The 18,417-nt window shown below is 45.0% G+C and overlaps 1 protein-coding gene across 2 annotated transcripts in view; it reads left to right on the top strand.

Moving 5' to 3' along the window:
• The first annotated feature begins 3,553 nt into the window (after positions 1-3,553).
• Positions 3,554-18,417, top strand: part of ANKMY2 (ankyrin repeat and MYND domain containing 2) — a 187,642-nt gene continuing 172,778 nt past the window's right edge. For both annotated transcript variants that reach the window (XM_078663774.1, XM_078663775.1), the window contains exon 1: positions 3,554-3,807. In XM_078663774.1, coding sequence (XP_078519900.1) covers positions 3,744-3,807 — 64 coding nt within the window. In that variant the 5' untranslated portion in view covers positions 3,554-3,743. The remainder of the gene's footprint in view (positions 3,808-18,417) is intronic.

Here is an 18,417-nt window from a genome sequence, read left to right as displayed (position 1 = left end):
ACCACTTTACAAGGGACTTAAAGGTAAATTAAATATACCAAACAGGTGTAAACAAATTGTGCCATGTTTAGAGGACAGAGCACATGCACTTCAGCACTGGTCAGCAGTGGTAAAGTACACAAAATCCTAAAGTCAACAAAAAGAGGGTCAGAACAATAGGAGGAAGGCAAAAGGTTTGAGGTAACCCTGCAAAAAGGGCCATTTCCAACAGCATTGTAATGCTAGTAAAGTGTTTTAGAGAACTAATTTATGGTGTTTTTCTCTGCCAACAGCATAGATGGGAAGATGGCAGTCTCACTACCTTACATGGATGTTACGGTCTGCCTTTTTATTTGAAAGGTTTTATATAGCACTGGCTAAACCCGGAGGTATCAGAGGTCTTTACAAGGAGAGGTACCATAGATTTCAAAACATAGCTACATAGTTACAACATTTCAGGTAAATGATAACTGGAGAAACAAGAATTACAACGGCATGGCTCAGGTAAGGGGAAACAAAGCAGACACAGGAGGGAGGTTCGGGGAAGAGAGTAGAAGAGGAGGTAAAAGAGGGAAAAAGGAAAGAGGAGAGGCAGGAGGTAGGAAACACAAAGGAGCGATGAGAAAAGATACTGTGGCTGATGAACGGATGGGTAGGTGACGGCCAAAGGGGAAACCAGATCCAAACTCCTCAGTAGCTGCGAAGGGCAACTCCACCGGTCATCAGCCGAAGGTTAGCTTGGGCGCCAAAGTACATCAGAGGGTTAAGGTAACAGCCTAGAGGAGAACATCAAAAGGTTTCAGAGAGCGCCTATCAAGGAGTGAGGTGCTGGATTACCAACAATAAAGGGAACCGTTTCTAACAACCTCCGCTATATGGGAATCCCTTTACACTGTGGACTCTCTCAGAGGGGAATCTGAGACTCCAGGGCAGGAATGCTGGATCCCTCCCCAACAAGGGGAGAGGAGAACTTTGGCAAGGGGCACATTCAAAGGAGGCCAATTAAGGCCTATACCACTATGTGTGAATCCCTGAACACTGTGGACTCTCTCAGAGGGGAATCTGAGACTCCAGGGCAGGAAAGCTGGATCACTCCCCAACAAGGGGAGAGGAGTACTTTGGCAAGGGGCACATTCAAAGGAGGCCAATTAAGGCCTATACCGCTATGTGTGAATCCCATAACACTGTAGACTCTCTTAGAGGGGAATCTGAGACTCCAGGGCAGGAAAGCTGGATCCCTCACCAACAAGGGGAGAGGAGGGCTTTGGCAAGGGGCACATTCATGGAGGCCAATTAGGAACTGTAGGGCGGGGGGGGAGGACCTATCGAGCAGAGAGGGGGAAATGAGAGTAGGGATGCTGGTACCGACGCCTACTGTCCAAGGGCAGATAACGAAGAGGAGGTGGTAAAAAACCAAGAAAATAGTATGTGTAGTCTGCCGAACAGAACATAGCTAAATCAAAATCAGATATCTACAAGAACTAAAATGGGAGGTCAGGCAGTAAAAAGCAAGTTAAAAGGGTGAAAGAGCGTAGGCAGAATAAGGAGATCACAAAAGCATTGGAGACAAATGATTGCAGAGGGAAAGGGAAGATGTGGCTCTGGGGGAAAGTTTGGTCGCCATATTAAGGTCAAGGAAGGTTCAGGCAATCTCAACAGGGACGGTCACTGTGGGTGCTGGAAAGACCTAGGGAGACAGCGAGCTGACAAGGGTATTGGTAAGAAACAAAAATTAAACAGATTATACAAAGGAAAGAAGCAGTGTTGTACAATATGCATCATAATATTAAACATGAGGATAATCGGGAGGGATTGGACATGACATAAGAAGAGTGGGGGGAGCATATATGGCATAACATAAGAGGAGTGGGGGGAGCATAGGTAACAGCAATATTTATTTGGCGATGCATAGTTTAGTGGAGAGGGAAGACGATCAAAACGTAGTCCCGGTGGGGCCAGAGGTACGGTCCAGGTCACAAGATGGCGGAGCGGGACAGGACTGACCATCAGAGATGGTCACAAAATGGTGGGGTGTAAGAGGTCGAAGCCAAAGTCCAAAGAACTCGATTCTTACCTCCGCCCGGCACCTCAGAGTAGTCCCTGTTGTCTTGCGGGAGACAGTGCAATTGTCACATGACCTTTTAACCCAGGGCCAGACTCGGGCGATTCTCCGGGAGGCTGGAAGGGCGGGGACTGGTTTTGCAGCGGTGGGGGCAGTTTTGTTATTGGGGGCCGGTTTCCCAGCAGTGCTGCAATATCTGCCCTCAGTAACAAAATCAGCAATCAAACTTTTCCAGCCTCCTGGGGCCAGGCAGTACTTCCCCCAGGGGCTGGTCTGAGAAAGTTGCCATGGCGTCTTTGGGTTCCCAGTCCGGCCCTGCTTTAACCTACACCAATATTACTCTAAAGTTGTTTGCTTCCACACAAATGCACAACCATTCCCATGACCTTTACTTATAATGCTTCACATAAGCATACAGCATTCTTTTTATAGCCAGACCTATTTACATGATGACCAATGATTGTTATACCACATTCAATATGTACAAAGTACACATTTAGGACTTTTATCAAAGAACAGTGCATACTCTCAAGGTCTCTCGTAGTTTACATTTAAAATCCAAAACAAAACTATGCACAAATAACGATTTTTTTTCATGATAAAGTGCAGCAAAAACTAAGCTAAGCGTAACAACGTGCCACAAATTGTCACATATTGTGCCGCAAAATAAGTTATATATGCCGCATTATGCTGGGATCTAAAATAGGCAGCTGCAGGCCAAAGAAATACCCTTCCCTGTAAAGCAAAACCATACTTCACACTTCTTATGTAAGTGTTAATGCCTAAAATTAAGGTAGTTTTGCTGAACGTTGTATGTGGTCCTAGTTGCAGAGCAATTTCGCATTCATAAATAGTTTACAGTGGAAGAATGGAAAGACTCGGCCGTCGTCACTTTCGCAAGTGCGAAAAAGAAGGACAACAGCGCTGCGGCCATCTTGTAAAGTAAACAGAAACCTTTAATGTCAGGCATTGTAATTAAATGTCGTTGTAATATGTCTCCAGAACTTAGTTCTCAAAAATGTGTGGCATATACGGAATATTTCCTGAACCTAAATAAATAGTATTTCTATTTTGCACATTTGCACTTCACAAATAAAAATCAATTTGAGTCATACAGCTATAACGCTATAAGTTCTGCGGTGTACCTCGTTAGAGCAACAAGTAAAACACGCTTTTTCTCCGGTGCGCATACTCCCCCATAGGTCATTGCCATTCTAGGATGAGCCCATACAAACGCAGACCTCTAATGGGGCGTAGAACACAGATTCAACTCTCCCACGCCATAGCACGATCGAACGGATCGTACCACTTAGGTTGCGAGGAAAATGTGGCTCCGCACCGAATGCATTCGGCTAGATATTGTGTGGCAACTCAGCGAATAAAGAGAGGAAAAGATCGCATAATATTTGTAATTATATGTATTGTTTTACATTGAGAAAGCTGTTCGAATTCTTTATGAAGACGCTCCCCCTCCCACCCCCAGAGTTCATTTAGTAATGGAGCGGTCCGTCGTGCGCGGTGAGCACCCCGGAGATGTCAGCTGTCTGTCTGTGCTGGCTCTGATTTGTGTGTGTTGTTTTAGGAGCGTGCTTGAGTCTGTCGCACTGGGTGTCCTTTGGATATTTGTTGTTTGTTCTTCTGTAATATAGCCTGGTGGGGTTGCTGGCGAGGAGTGCTGCGTGCTCTTCTGTAGAGGACGGCAATGGCTTCTAAAAAACGGGACCTGACGGAGTCAGAGAAGGAATTAATAACTGCCGTTTCCAAAGGTATGGCATTTTTCTGACCACTTATGAGCTGCGCTTCTCTCCGACCAGGTATGTGGGCTGAGAGCCGGGTCTGGATTGCACAGAGGTGGGGGTTGCATTAGGAAGGATTATAGTCCTGGGAGTCAGTGGTCACTAACACTGAAATCGTCTCTTCCATGGGCTAGAAAAATGTGGATGCAGGGCCGGTCTTAGGATATGTGGGGCCCCGGGCAGAATAGGCCACTATAATTTGCATAAGATTTAACCTTACAGTAAGTGACTTCATAGGAAGTAATATCAATTGGGAATTATTTGTATGGCATTGATGAAGTTGCTTTGCAAGAAGCTACTTACCTAGTTTGGCTATCAGTAACATGGTTAAAATAGCATTAATAATCCTAATAAAATACATACATAGATATTAAATTGCTATTAAGTAAATTAAATGAAGGTTAAATGTAGTTTAAATTAATTAAACTTGGTTATTGTTCTATTGAATGTGATGAATGAAAATGATATGCTAACCGGTCCCAATGCCCAAAAGAAAGATGCAAACTTTACTAATGTGGAGAAAAGACAGTTTTGAGTGTATTTCCCAAAGACTGGAGTTACACCATAGCTCAAGATAGTGATAGTTACAGTCCTGCACAACTAGAAAGGAGAAGAATCTGCCTCCAATCAGGGCCGTCTACATTTTAGGATGGCACAGTTTGGTTGGCATAGAGTATGGTTTTCTGGACTGAACGTAAGGAGTGCTGTAGAAAGATAGATCCTTTTTTAAGCAGTGCACAATGACCAATGGATAGTGCCTTGCAGATAGAGGGTTTTGGACCAAAAACCCAGAAGACAGCATAAAGGTGAGAAGAAATGACATAGCAATGCAGCCATCTCAGAAGAGGAGCCTACCACGGTTCTGAATGATTTGAAGGTTACTGAATGCAAGAAGGCAGGAAGCCCAAGAAAAGCACTTGCATAGGCAATAGGTCTCGCGCCTTTAGGACCTTATAAGTGTTTAGCCATGCAACAGTTGTTGTTGCACCAAGGATATTGTGCTGGATAACTAAACACTTATAAGGTCCCATAGGCGAGACCTATTGGCTATGCCAATGCTTGTTTGTTATGTCTGTGAGTCTGAGTGTGGCTGTCTCAGTGAGTGTAAATCGTGTGAGTTTGATTGGGCCTGTCTCTGTGAATTAGTTTCTATCTGACTAAGTGCCTGGTGTTAGGCTGGCCATGTTTTATTTGTGTCTGTGTGAACGTCTCTGCTTGCGGGTGTTGTCGTGCCTCTTTCCTGCCAGTTTGAACAGCAGTTTTGAATGCGAACCTCACAGTGCTGCGGTCCTGTGATAAATAAGGACATTACTCATTAAAATGCTGCCATTTAGTCTCAGTCTCGAGTGCTGGGAAGTGCTGCCTATGCCAGTGAGAGCTGTCGTTAACTGCCTGCCACAGACGGGGCCTGGGGGGAAGGGGCGTAGCCAGTCTTCCTGTGCCCTCGTGCAAGGAAGAAAATGGGCCCACTGACCGCCGTTTGAACTGTGTAATACAGCAATAATCAGGGCTAAATGGGCCCTTCACAGGCCCCAAGGTCCGGGTGCCACAGCACCTGTCTCACCAACGGAAGCTATTCCCTAGCTGGCGGGTGCAGCCATCCACAACCGAGGGTCTTTCAAAGCACTGCCCAGTGCTCACTGGAGACACACATCTTCACCAATGCCGAAGAGGCCTGGCGGCTGGGGGGAGTGGGGTGGGGTGCACGTTCACTGAAGACCCAGCACAGATCCGTTGCTGTCAGCACCTGCATCCATTGTTCCGCTGCCCTGCTTGTGTACTGAGGCAGTACTGAGGCCAGAGTCCTGTGTAGAGAGTAGACCTGTACACGCAGGTCCATTACTGAGCCTTGGACAGGCAGATGCCATGAAGAAGCCCAGCACATTGTGTCACCTCTAAGCCTCGTACAGGCTGATGCCATGAAGGAGCCATGTACACACAGTGTCACCACATAGATGCATCTGAAAGAACCCAGCACACAATTTATTGCCAGTCGATGCACATGAAGGAACCTGGTACACGCAGTGCCATCCATAAGCCCCGGGCAGGTGCACACAAATCAGCCTGTACATGCAAACCCACCTGTGCATTGGTTCCTGGATGGTGCACGTGAAAGATCTCGCCACACACAGTGTCAACCTTGAGTCTTTGCCCCAGGCAGGTGTGCCCGGGGCAAAGACCTCATTGCCACTGAGGGAAATCATGTTTGGGTATCAAAAGTGCAAGAAACCAGAAATATAACACAACAACTGACATACACCTAAAAACTACTAGGAGTATTGGTTTTGTCAATGGTTGTAAGCTGTTTAAGCTAAATGAGTAGCAACAATAAATTATTTTACTTTCACATTGTCGTTTTGACCAATAAGTAGCTCCTTCACACACATTTGCATAGAATCACAACTAGAATGCAGTGCCATTACGCTTTTTGCTCTGCAGAGAGGCCATATTTTGAATGATCATGTCATCTGAAAACCTTTTTGACCCACAGACGGGCACAGTATGAAATTTGCACTGCTTGCAGCCTCAACTCCAAAGTGCTCAACTGTAGCCTGTTATAAACACCTTGAGGTGACTCAGTACAAAGGGAGCATCATCCAAGAGTAATATGAGGTGAAATGAAATACAGAAACACACATGCTGAAAATAGCACTCTTTGGGAATGCAAAATTAAGTAAAGCATGGTGTTAGACCTGTCTGCTCTTTGGGTAGTCCCTCCTAATTATTTATTTATTTTGTCCCCTTTTTGCCCCTCATAACCTTTTAATCTTTTTTTTTTCCACTGGATTTTTTGTGCAGTTGTCCTAGGGGTTAGGTGTTCTCTTTGCTCTTATAGTCCTTTACCTGAGGCCTAGGTCCATGTCCCTGACTGGAAAGTAAGGGTCACACAAAATGGTGGTCATCAACTGCCATAACTGTCTCCCCTGAGACCTTACCCATAGAATAGAATAGGGCATTCCAGAACCTTCTGGTCTCTTCTGGACCTTCTAAGGTCAGCCTATAAAAGGCGGAATGTTGGGCAACCATTTTGAGATGGTGTGGTATGAAGAGGAGAGTTGGAGGACAGGAGTATAGGCGGCTGAAGGAGGAGACTGGTGCACTGTGGGGATTGATAGACCTGCTAGGTCGCGGTCCCTGTTGTTGTGAAACTATCCCTCATCTTCTGACCTGACCCTGTCAAGACGTGGACTCGGGAAAATCCCTACGGCAGAGGTTTCCGGTGGGAATCCTATGTGGAGTCTGAAGGCGAGGACAGTAAGGCACCGCCAGGTGAGGGTGATCGGGGCTGCCCCCTAGATCAGGGCAGGGCCTGAGTGGTAGGGAAGGAAGGAAATCCCTGCTCTTGCCAATCACCGGTGTCCGGTTTGACTGAACTCGTGGCTCAGAAGAAGTGTCCCGCCTAAATCCGGCACTTCGGATTAGAGTTTATCAAGAGGTTACTTGCCCCAGAATTGGATCATCTGCCAGTGAGGCGCCGCAGCTCCCTGCCGGGAGTGGTGTCTCGAGCGCTGCGCAGGCCCAGTGTGGTGTAGAGCAGTACCATTAAGGAGGAGCGCCGTCGCGAGGCCGCGCATGCTTGATGCCGGCTTGGGTGGCTCCTGAGGCGCGGAAGTGTCCTGTATGCCGCGCAGGTGCAGAGGAGTGCTGAAAGACCTCTCGGCTTGGTAGAGGAGCGGAGCTGAGTAGGTCGGCGGCCGGGCAGGCCGTGTGAGAGGAACGGGCGAAAAGGGAGGAGCGCCGAAGTTCCAGTTCTGCCTACCAAGAGGTCCGATCGCTAACTAAGCGTCCCGCTTTGGTGAAGCCCCAAAGCTGGACGAACTTCCTTAACACCGGCAGGGTTCTTGGGAAGTGGTGAAGCAGAGACCCTGAAGCTCGAACTAGGCAACGAGGTGAATTCTAGACTTCCTGTCTCCTGACTGGGACAAGACGAGTCTTGATTGTAGTAAAAGAGTCCTGAATTCCCGTTTCATTAACGCTGTAGGGATCCTGCCTGCGTTTAATGCCTGTGTGTTCTCTTGTATGACTGGAACAGTTGGGAAAAGGTTACTGGCACTGTCCATGCGGCAGATCCGGCCTATGAGTTAATGTTAGCAGGAATTCATCAACTGATAGAGGGAGTAGGTAATACCTTGATACAGGTTCTCCAGAGTGAAAAGAGAATTGTGGTGATATCTTTAAAGCTAAAGCAGTCGTAGTATGAGATAGCCACTGGTATGAGTTAGGTTTAGCCTGCCTGTCTTCAGTTTTCTTCCATTGAACTGTGTGAGGTTTCATAATCAAAGGAATCAACTGTAGAAACTCTGGTTATCACCTTCAAACTGTCTGTTTAAAATGCCTATGTTTTACTGAGGGAACTGAATAGGCTGGTTTCCTCAAACCACTGCCCACTCTTCATTATCTGTGTAGAACTGTTAGAAATCTGGTGGGTAAAGTTTAGTGCTGAACTCGTATGTAATTGATAAAGGGAATATGATATGACTTTGAAATGTGATAACAAACTCTAAAAGTGAAAAGGAACATAAGGAGAAATAATGGTGTGAAAAAGAAAGAGTGAATCAAACTATTTTTTTATAAACCAGTCCATATTTTTCCACAAATTTGGTGTAGTGTCGTTTTTGTGTGGAAGTACATTGAGTTACTGCTGGGTGGTGCGCAAACTTTACACGTGTGCTTCTAGGATCTGACTGTCTTACCCTAGGCCAGGCTACCCTATGTGACTTGGTAACACTAGGTCCAACACATGGGAAATATAAACGGGAACAAAATCACTGCCCTGGATTACCCTAACATCAGGGCAGCTGCAATTATGCGGCAGTAGAGGGCTACATCGTGTGACTGGGTGAGTACATTATGCAACAAGAAAAGGCAAATTATGCGGCATAATGTGGCACATTTTGAAACGATGTTACTTAATTTTTTTGCCATTTTTAGGTCTCGTCCTATTAATCGCACAAGCGATAACAGGACGAGAGTATAGAGGCTCATCCAAGCTCTGAAACCATCGCGGATTACATCGAGTGCATGTGCACATGCACGCGCTTTTTACCATTTGCTCCCCGTGCCGCCTGCCTCCGAGAGCTTCACTTCAAAGGGATCCGCTCCCCCGCACACTGCTTCACACTTTTCACAGCCGCCAGGCCGTGTCTCGCATTTCTCCTCCCCCCCCCCCCCTAATTATTCACCCCTGCTGTTGCATCTACAGAGACTGCCCGTGTACTTTAATTAAAACTAAAGATGTGGAAGGAATGGGTACATACTATATATGTGATTTCAAATGACTATAAGATATGCATTTAGTAAAAAAAATGTATTAACATTTTCAGGCACTTTAATCATTTTAAAATGGCGTCTATGTTTGTATACTACAAGCAGAACTAGAAAATTTGGTCTGTCATTTGTTTTTACACTCCTTTCACTGTGAGGGCGTGCACTTTATTGATTTGTCCCACTATTATGTTTACTATATAATGGTCCAGCTTTCTGAGCGTTTCATGTGATCAAGCTCCCTAGAGGAGTGAAACGCGTCAACCCGGCGATTTAATAGTAGCTCCTTCACGTGTAGGCACGCGCTGCAACATTATTAAAGAGACTGCCCGTGTACTTTAATTAACACTAAAGATGTGGAATGACTTTTCTTTCCTGCGAGCACTTCGAGGAATGGGTACATACTACAGGATCGGTGGCAGTTGGTGGACTGAGGTTGTGTAACTAATAGGAAGTGTAAGTCTATTTTGCTGAAGTGATGCCTGTAGCTTGACGAGCATGGAGCCGCCCCAGTGTCATTGGTGAGGCGTTTTTTTTTGGTCTGTGTTTATGCTTGAAAGTCTGGTTGAAGGTATGGGCAGTTAACAGTACGCACGCCCTTTTCAAATGTACAATCTTGCGCAAGCAATCTTAACTGTTGCCGTTCATGTGCAGTATCTCCTGGACCTATTATGATGATGCACTCCCTTACAGCATTGCCTCTGCACTCTTTAAGACTGCACACCGCTACCTACATGCTCGAACGTGCTGAGAGCCACCCGGCTCTCCGTCATGGTGCGTGCTGAAATTTTGTAATTGCAAGGTCTTACATATTCTGCGCAGTTGCCAACCACGTTTTTTTGTGGTCGGGACAGCTTCCAACCACTTTTTGCTGCGCTCTAATAAAATTCATTGCAACATTGTCTTCATACCGCCCCAAGACTTTTCTGGCATCCTGCTGTTTTTTCAATTGCCCGCATGTGTCCATGAAGACTTTCTAAAGTGTCATTTCACCGCTGCTAAGAGCTCGTTTATTTATTTATTTAATGCGTTTTTCTATAGCGCGGACTTTACCCGAAGGCGTCAGAGTGCTTCACAATAGGAACAGAACTGATACTTGAGGAGAAAATTACAAGTCAAGCAATTACAAAAGCAAACTTTAAGTGACATGAGGCAAAAGTGACAATTGTGAGTGAACAAATACAAAAGGTAGCAAACGGTACATCACAGGGACTTTGCCAATGCATGCTAATGACAGTGTGTGTGATGACCAAGTGATTCCAGCCACTTGTGGAACTCACTGTGGAGAGGACTCATTCCTGTTGCATGTACTGCCTTCATTCAAAGCGACAATCACAAGTCTCCGTAAAAGGTAAATAAACCCATGCACCTCTTTTCTTCCGATTGCCTCGGTCAAGGGCAAGTCTAAGGCGAAAATAACAATTTCTTTGAATGAAATAATTTTAATTTCGGAAGTGATTTATTATTATTACAGTCTGATGTGCTAGGAGGTAGCTGTCTGTGCATGCAGTGAGTAGAATTTAGTTATAAGTAATTAAGCGTCGGTACATTTCAGCTGTTCCCAAGTTTTGCTTGCCTCACCCTCACCAGTCATTTGGATAACATTAAAACGCCTACAGTAAGAATCAAAGGCTCGCCCCCACAAGTCGAACATCTCATTTGAATGATATGATGCCCGTCTTGAAGGGGCTCGAGTTTCCATATTTAGCATTAAGGCCAAGGCAATTTAATGAAAACATCCCATTTCGTTGTGCAAGACAGGTAGAAAGTATTTTACAGTGTAGTTTGGCCGCAAGATTTTACACTGTGAGCTGGTTTTATTTTGTGAGGACAAAACTGAAAAGTGTAACACACGTGAAGAAATAAATGAGTATTAAAGATGCCTGCGCTCTGTCGTGTGTGCAACCCTTCATGCATCTCTACTTTCAAGAAAGTTCACCATTTTCATTTTCCTAATATATTCTTAAGACTTTCATCTATTAAGTGGATGAAGTCAGTCATGGTCTGCAATACAAATTTGAATGTTTAACCTTTAGCAAAGGGATTTTAGGTTCCAATTAGTCAGTCCTGCCAAGCGTCACGCAACAGGTGTGACACTCACGCATTTCAGTGCGGTGATCCGTATCACCGCACTGAATGCATTTGTCACGCATTTTTGCCCCCTGTGCCAGCGCGCCAGCAGCTCCTGTGTGCTCGGGCTCTCTACAGTTCGGAGAGTGCTGCTTTGCCCGACTAGTGCCTAAACAGAAACCAGACACTGCAGCTGAGCTCGTGAGTGGTGCCGCGCTACAATATATCTCTGCTCTGCCTGCCAGGGAGTCCGACGACTGTGTTCCCTGTTGCCCTGGAAACTAGAGAATGCAGCGATTTGTGCAGTCTGCAGGGGGGCCGGCCGGCGCCTGGCCTGCCCGCTCAGTCATACAGCCTCAGAGCTGTCAATCACGGTGGCGCACCACAGGAGCCAGGATTATAAATCCGGATGGGCCGTCACGTCCGGAGGAAGCAGGAAGTTCAGAAGTGCGGGTGATTAGAGAGTGCAGGCAGGTTGCGACGCACGCAGTCACTTGAAGCATCATGGCCACCCGCGGCGGCCCCCTGTGCAGCCCCCCCCCGCTAAAACACAGCTGCAGAGTCTGCAGCGCACCTTGACCACCACTGTGGCAGGCAGCTTAGCTGAGCCGGCGACAGGACACCGCTCTGGCCACCAGGAAAGAAAACTGCGAGGGCCCGGCGGCGGCGCCCCCCGCGGCGGCAGCACAGCCCAGCGTCGTCGAGCCTAGTGTCCATCGGGCCGGTCGCGCCGCGGGACAGTCTGGTGAGTGGACCGTGACCGTCGACAAATCTATTCGTGGCTGGGTGGCCGTGGGCAGCAGCAGCTCACAGACTACCAACTAAGTAAGTGTCAGCCGGTGTATCATGGTAATGGTTTTATTTTATAATGTTATGCATTTAGCGCGGACTTTACCCCGGGGCGCCGTCAGCGCTTCACAATAGGAACAGTACTGAGTGACTCTGACATGAGGAGAAAATTACAATACTACAACAAATATTACACAAAAGCAAACGTTAATTTATGATGCAAAATAAAGTGACAAGTGTGAGCAAACAAAAATACACAGCAAACGCGATGCATTACAGGAGGAAAAAGTGGCATGCGTGCAAGTAATAAAAGCGTACAAAGTAACAAGTAGAGCCTATAATACTGTTCTAAATGGCAGACAGCAAGCACTCAAACACAAAGAAGAAACGTGGCAATGGTGGCCCTTGTCAAATCTGAAGCAAAGAAAATGTACGAGGTAGCAAAGTGTGTTACAAGGGAAAAGTGACGTGTGCATGTTACAAAAGAGTACCTGGACACAGGTAGAAGGATAATACTGCAATAAATGGCAGACACACAACAGCACAAGAACAAACGTTACGTAGGCAATGGTGGCACTCGTGCAAGTGTCTAAAGCAAACAAAATGTAGGAGGTAACACAGTATAATGTTACAAGAGAAAAGTGACACTCAGCAGCAATAGGATTAGTCTCCTTCCATTGCTGGTGCTCTGCAACAGTTTCAAGTAGTTCTTGGAGTTTCTTGTTGCTCAATTGGATGTAATTTCTGATATTTAAAAGTTTACCTCTTCTTAAATGCATGATTTTTGCTCGCTAGAAAGTGTCACTCATAGTCGTTGAAATGTCACTCATAATTTCACTCAAATTTTTAAAATGTCACACATGGCAATCTGAAACCTTGGCAGCTATGAATTAGTTTTGCTGAATTAACACTATATTGCAATGTCCTGCAAACACACTGCTTGCAGTGACACAGGCTGCTTTAAAGGATATGTGTGGGGGCAGTGCGATCCCCAAGGGGATCTGACCATTTTTACCGCAGACTACACCAGAGTTGAGTTGATAAAATGTGCTCTAGGTGAGATGTCTAAACAGGCAGGCGCTGCTAAAAGTTGGCTCCAGCAAATGGCCTGTGACTAGTTCTAGTGCATCAATCTATGGCCGCCAAGTTCCTGGTGGCTTCCCTTGTGCAAAATGTACTGTTAAATGTACTCATTTGTACACTATGTTTTCAAAATGTATTCGGGGGGAGCCATCCAACCCCCCTTTGAAAGAGTTGGGCTCGCTCATTCACTTTGTCCAGTTCAAGGTATGTATTTAGGCCCCACCTCATTTCACATTTAAACATCGCAGCCACCACTGTGTATACACCCTAACAGTACCTACCTCCAGAAGTGGACTCATTCTCTCAACCAGCCAAACACGCACACATTGTGTGTGTGTGTCTCTCTCTCTCTTACATTATAAAAATAGCCCAGGGGAACATTCTGAAAATGATGTACAGAAATGTTAGACCACGAAACAACCCTAAAAGCAGCACTTGCTTCAAAGCCCGGTCAGAGGTAATACACTATGTTATGTTATGTTATGTTAAAATCATTTATAACGCGCACGGTCACCAGTCGGTTTCATGGCGCTCACAGACAAATAACGGGGAAACAGAACAGCAGGATTACTCATAAGCTAATTGAACAAGCATTGGAAATGCAATAGGTCTCGCATTAGAAAAGTAGGAGCTAATGGTCTTGTAAATTATTTTTTTTTTGTGTAGTTTTTTGAAATAGCTAAATTGATAGCTTTGTCATTTGCAATGCCAAAAGTTTTAACTTTTGTGAATGTGACACCTATAGCATTTGGAATGCAACATGATTTGTATTTACGTGACTTTGATGGCAGCTCTTGTTGTTATGCCACATTTCTAGAGAGCAGGAGAGTGCAGCAGGGGATAGAAGTACAGCCCTGCAAGCTGAGTGTCCTCCCATCGCACACCCATCTGTGGCTTGAGTGGTGTGAGGGTGAGGGGTGTGTGGGTGAGGGATGTGAGGGTGAGGGGTGTGAGCGTGAGGGGTGTGAGGGTGAGGGGGTGTATGCTGCTCAATGGGAGAGAGGCTGGCTGATGAGGAAATAAAAGAGTTAGCACGTCTTCTTTTATTTCTTTAGGCTGTATGTTTGAGGCTAGAGTCTGAAAGTATCTAATGTATGCTGCTGAATGGGACAGAGGCTGCATAATTTGGATGTAAAATAATGTACCCAATATATGATGTTGAATGAGAGAGATGCTGGTTGTTTTGTGTGTATATAGGTAAATTTATCATAAGGTGTGGCGAAATGGTATGAGCATAAGTATGCTGCTCAATGGGAGAGAGGCGGGCTGATGATTAATTAAAGGAGTTAGCATGTCTTCTTTTTTTTCTTTAGGCTGTATATTCGAGGCTAGAGTCTGAATGTATCGAATGTATGCTGATGAATGGGAGAGAGGATGGTTGATTTATTTCGAAAGACGTAAAGGGTGACAAAGTTGTGGCGAAATGGTATGAGCTGATGTATGGAGCTGAATGGGAGTGAGTGTGTCTTTAATTGTATTTGTAGATAAGTATGTTTAATGAAAGCCAGCACCCCCTCCTATGACTAAGTGGTTAATTTTTTATTGCTTGCGGTGTTTCAAAGTTTTATAATGTAAGCGTAGAGGCTAGAGTCTGTAAGTATCAAATGTATGTTGGTAAATGGGATTGAGGCTGTATGTACCCTAAGAGAACGTAAGTCGTAACTTGTAAGCTTTAAGTCTGTGTGCAAAATGTGAACTATAGGAGTTTTGTTAAAAAAAGCGTCACGTTTCCAGTGTTTTTTTTTTCTTTCAGTGGGATGTGTTTTTTTTTTTGTTGTTGTTGGGGTTCTAGGGCTAACAACCGGCTCGCATTCTGCTGTTCAAATTAGCATATCCCAAAAGCAACTTCACAACGGATTAGAATCTCGACGACGGCGCTTAAAGCACTCTAGCATCCTGTCGTTTTGTTTACGAAAGCCTTGGAGTCTGGGGCCTGTGTGTTTATGTAAATGGAATTGAAGAGTGGTCCGAGCGGTACAGACGTATTGGTGGGTGTTGTGGGGGTTGGGTGGAGTGTTTAGTGAAGTGGATGGGAGAGAGGCTCTGTGTTTGTTTCGTTCGTAAAAAGCAATCTCCCTTATGACCCAAAAGACATACTGTAAATTTTCGCATATATTTATTGTCCCCAAGCATTGTAAATGTTATAGTAACGTTATTCCAATGATGGCAACATCGGAAATTTTTATTAGGTGCAAGCCTAGAGATACAATCCCCCACATTTCCATAGCACGCTGTAGAGGGAGGGGGGAAAATAGTATGCCTGCTGAATGGTGGTGAGTCTGTGTCTTTTATTAAGTTTGTACACAAGTATGTTTAAAGGAAAGCTAGCCATCCCTCCTGTGCCTCGAAGTTGCTCTCAGTTTTGTGTTACAATGTATGCTGAGAGGTGGCCAGGAGGGGAGAGACTGCCCGGCGGGGATTTCAGTTTGAACTCGTTTGTTTTTGTGGACTGTATGAGCGTGCTAGAAAGAAAAGGGAGAGGGGGCCAGGAGGGGAGAGACGGACCGGCGGCGATTTCAGAAAGGAGTTTGCACGTCTTCTTTTAATTCTTTAGGCTGCGATTTTTGTGGACTGTATGAGCGTGCTAGAAAGAAAGGGGAGAGGGGGCCAGGAGGGGAGAGACGGACCGGCGCCTGTCAAAGCGAAAGCCGTGGCAGTGAATAAATTAGGGGAGGAGAAATGCCTGAGGCACAGCGCATGCTGGGGATAGCCGTGGGAGGGAGCCTTGACGCTTTCATGTGCACGCGCTTTTAATGTCCATGCGCTTGCGCATTGAGGTTAAATTTCACGGGCACTGAAAGGAATCGCCATGAAATCGCGCAAGTTGGTTAAAGTCTGTTTAAGCCCCCATAGTCTCGCAAGCTCAATGCGCATGCGCATTGACAGGCGAGACCTAAAAACAGTCAAATATATTGAAAACTGTTCAATGAAAAGGTTATAGTTCGGATTGCTGCAACAAAGTGGACTTCTCTGCAGCCGATTGCAACCATTAAAATACTTATAAAACATCTGGTGCAAGACTCTTAATAGACAGGGCAAATAGGCAAGCATGTCCACTAACAGAAAGATTTACATTGGAGAAATACAACTTGAAACGGGTATTACAAAAAAAAAAAGAGTAAGATACAAAAAAAAAGTAAGAACACATTTGGAGAAAGAGCTTTGACACACACATATACAACCAAATTAAAGTCATACTGTCTTTTTAATACACTTAAAATTTGGCAGCCAGGATCTGTTTTTCGAAGGACATAAACTTACAAAGGAATCAGCAGACTACTGTTTAATACTAATCTACAGCTGATGTGGAGCCAAACGAATCCTTTTCAATTTCTATATGCCAGCCCCTCACCCAAACCCTAATGTGAAAACCACAAGTTGCAGCTTTAAAATAATAGGTCATCGTCACCTAAAGCAAAGCATAAGCCAAAGCACTCCCCTCACACAAGCTTATTCAGCATGTGAACTAAAACTTGTCTGTTACATTTGGAATTCACCCAGCAATCTGTGCTTCAGCCAACAAAAATAAACTAAATGTAATAAGCAGCAACAATGCACAAGCTTTCTGGTACGACAGTGTTGGTTGGTTGGTTAATCCTACTTCCTTTTTCTGCCCGAGTTCTGTAACAGCCAAGAGGCAAAAAGGGAACATTGTGTGCATTTCGATCAGACTGCTAACTGGGAGTAACTTTAAACACCCTTCTGGCAAGAAATGATAAGGCTTCCGATAGGCCACTATTGAAACAAAATGTTTACAGGAGACAGTAAGCTTACAAGTCCAAGATTAACTGCATGAGAATGGGAGAATGACATCATCATTAGGATGGTTAGCTAACCTAATCAGGTAAAGCAGATCATCAAAATCTGTGTAAACCACAAGAAATAGATTTGGGATCCATAAGAGCAATGCCTGCTTCTCCAATTTGCTCGGAGCCCACATTGTAACTACCCAGGGTGGGATTGAGAGCTGTGTAGATGCACCAAGTCAAGGTGGCATTGGGCACACAAAGCTGACAAACTCAAAGGACCACAGCTGTTCTCCCATAAACTGTCAAAATACCTAATTTAACACAAGCCACAAGACCTAATGCCAAAAGTTTCTTTGGTGATGACCTGAATTAAGACTGTCCTGACTTTACTTCAAACAAAGAGTCCATACTAAAAAAATTAGAAGTGCCTTGAAGTGGCCAAAAGAAAAACAATGAAGCATATTCTTGACAGTGACGTCAGACTTCAGATGATCCTACCATTCTAGGCCTCTTGATGACTGACACCAAGTCACAGCTACTGGCTGGCACAGACTCAAAAGAAGCTGCATGTGTTCTTAATGCTTCCCACATACAGAAGCTGCCCTTCAAGAAGTTTTTTACTATTGCAAGCACGCACATAAACTTTGACGTAATACCACAATGTCGCTCTCTACATCTCAGCCAAAGTAATCAAACGTAAAGTAAGGCTCAGGTAACGGAGAGCATTTAAACATCAGTTTGTAGAAGAGGGTGCAGTTCATTCTGGTAACGAGGGAGGGGGGCAGGGCGAGAGGTGAGGGTCAAAAAAGATGTGTACAGGTAATGAAAGGATGGGGAGATTGAGAAGCCTGCATCGTTGAGGCAGTCAGTCCAGCACTAGTCTAGGGTATAATGCAGATTTGGAAGCAGGCTTTCAAATCTTCATTGAAAAAATAAAAATGTAGCAAGCATTTAGCAAAGGTTGTGTAAAATCACAACACGGGAAACATTTAATTTTAGGACCTGATAAGGATGGCGATTGGATTTACATCCGACAGCCATCCCTTTTAATACAGAATCGCCCGACTATCTGTTGATGGTCTAGCAACCGGTATCACGATGCAACTGCTTTAAAGCCGGTTGTGATGTCTATCTTTTGTATTGCAGCGTGTGCTGCGGCTACAGCACAAAATATACACTCTGTGCATATCCCTGCACTATGTGAAAGGCACCATACAGTGCCTAAAGAAATAAAGGTTGGACTGGGGGTCTAGGGGTATATATTTATCGACCTTAGCACCTCCGTACCCCGGAATATATGACAACAACAAATAAAGGAGGTGTCCAGTCAAGAAAAAGAAGAAGAAAAAAGATGTGTGTGTCCTATACTGAAGGCTGTAGAAGGCTTTAGAATGCAGACCATCAAGCAGCAACAACAAAGGCAACACTTGGTTGAGAAATTCCCATCAGCCCACCCTTACGGCGGAGCATCATCATGTGGGATTCATATGGTATATCCACAGGTCGCCCAACTCATCAACATTGATGGTGCGAAACTGGATACCAAAGATAAACTCTAGCCCAAGTTTTTTCAGACTATCAGGCGTTTTTTAATCTTGGCGCTAAAATAATACCGATTAAACAT

Source organism: Lissotriton helveticus, chromosome 10, assembly GCF_964261635.1.
Source record: "Lissotriton helveticus chromosome 10, aLisHel1.1, whole genome shotgun sequence".
Classification (NCBI taxonomy): domain Eukaryota; kingdom Metazoa; phylum Chordata; class Amphibia; order Caudata; family Salamandridae; genus Lissotriton; species Lissotriton helveticus.
The sequence above is the reverse complement of the archived record's forward strand: the minus strand, read 5'-3'. Positions and strand labels throughout refer to the sequence as shown.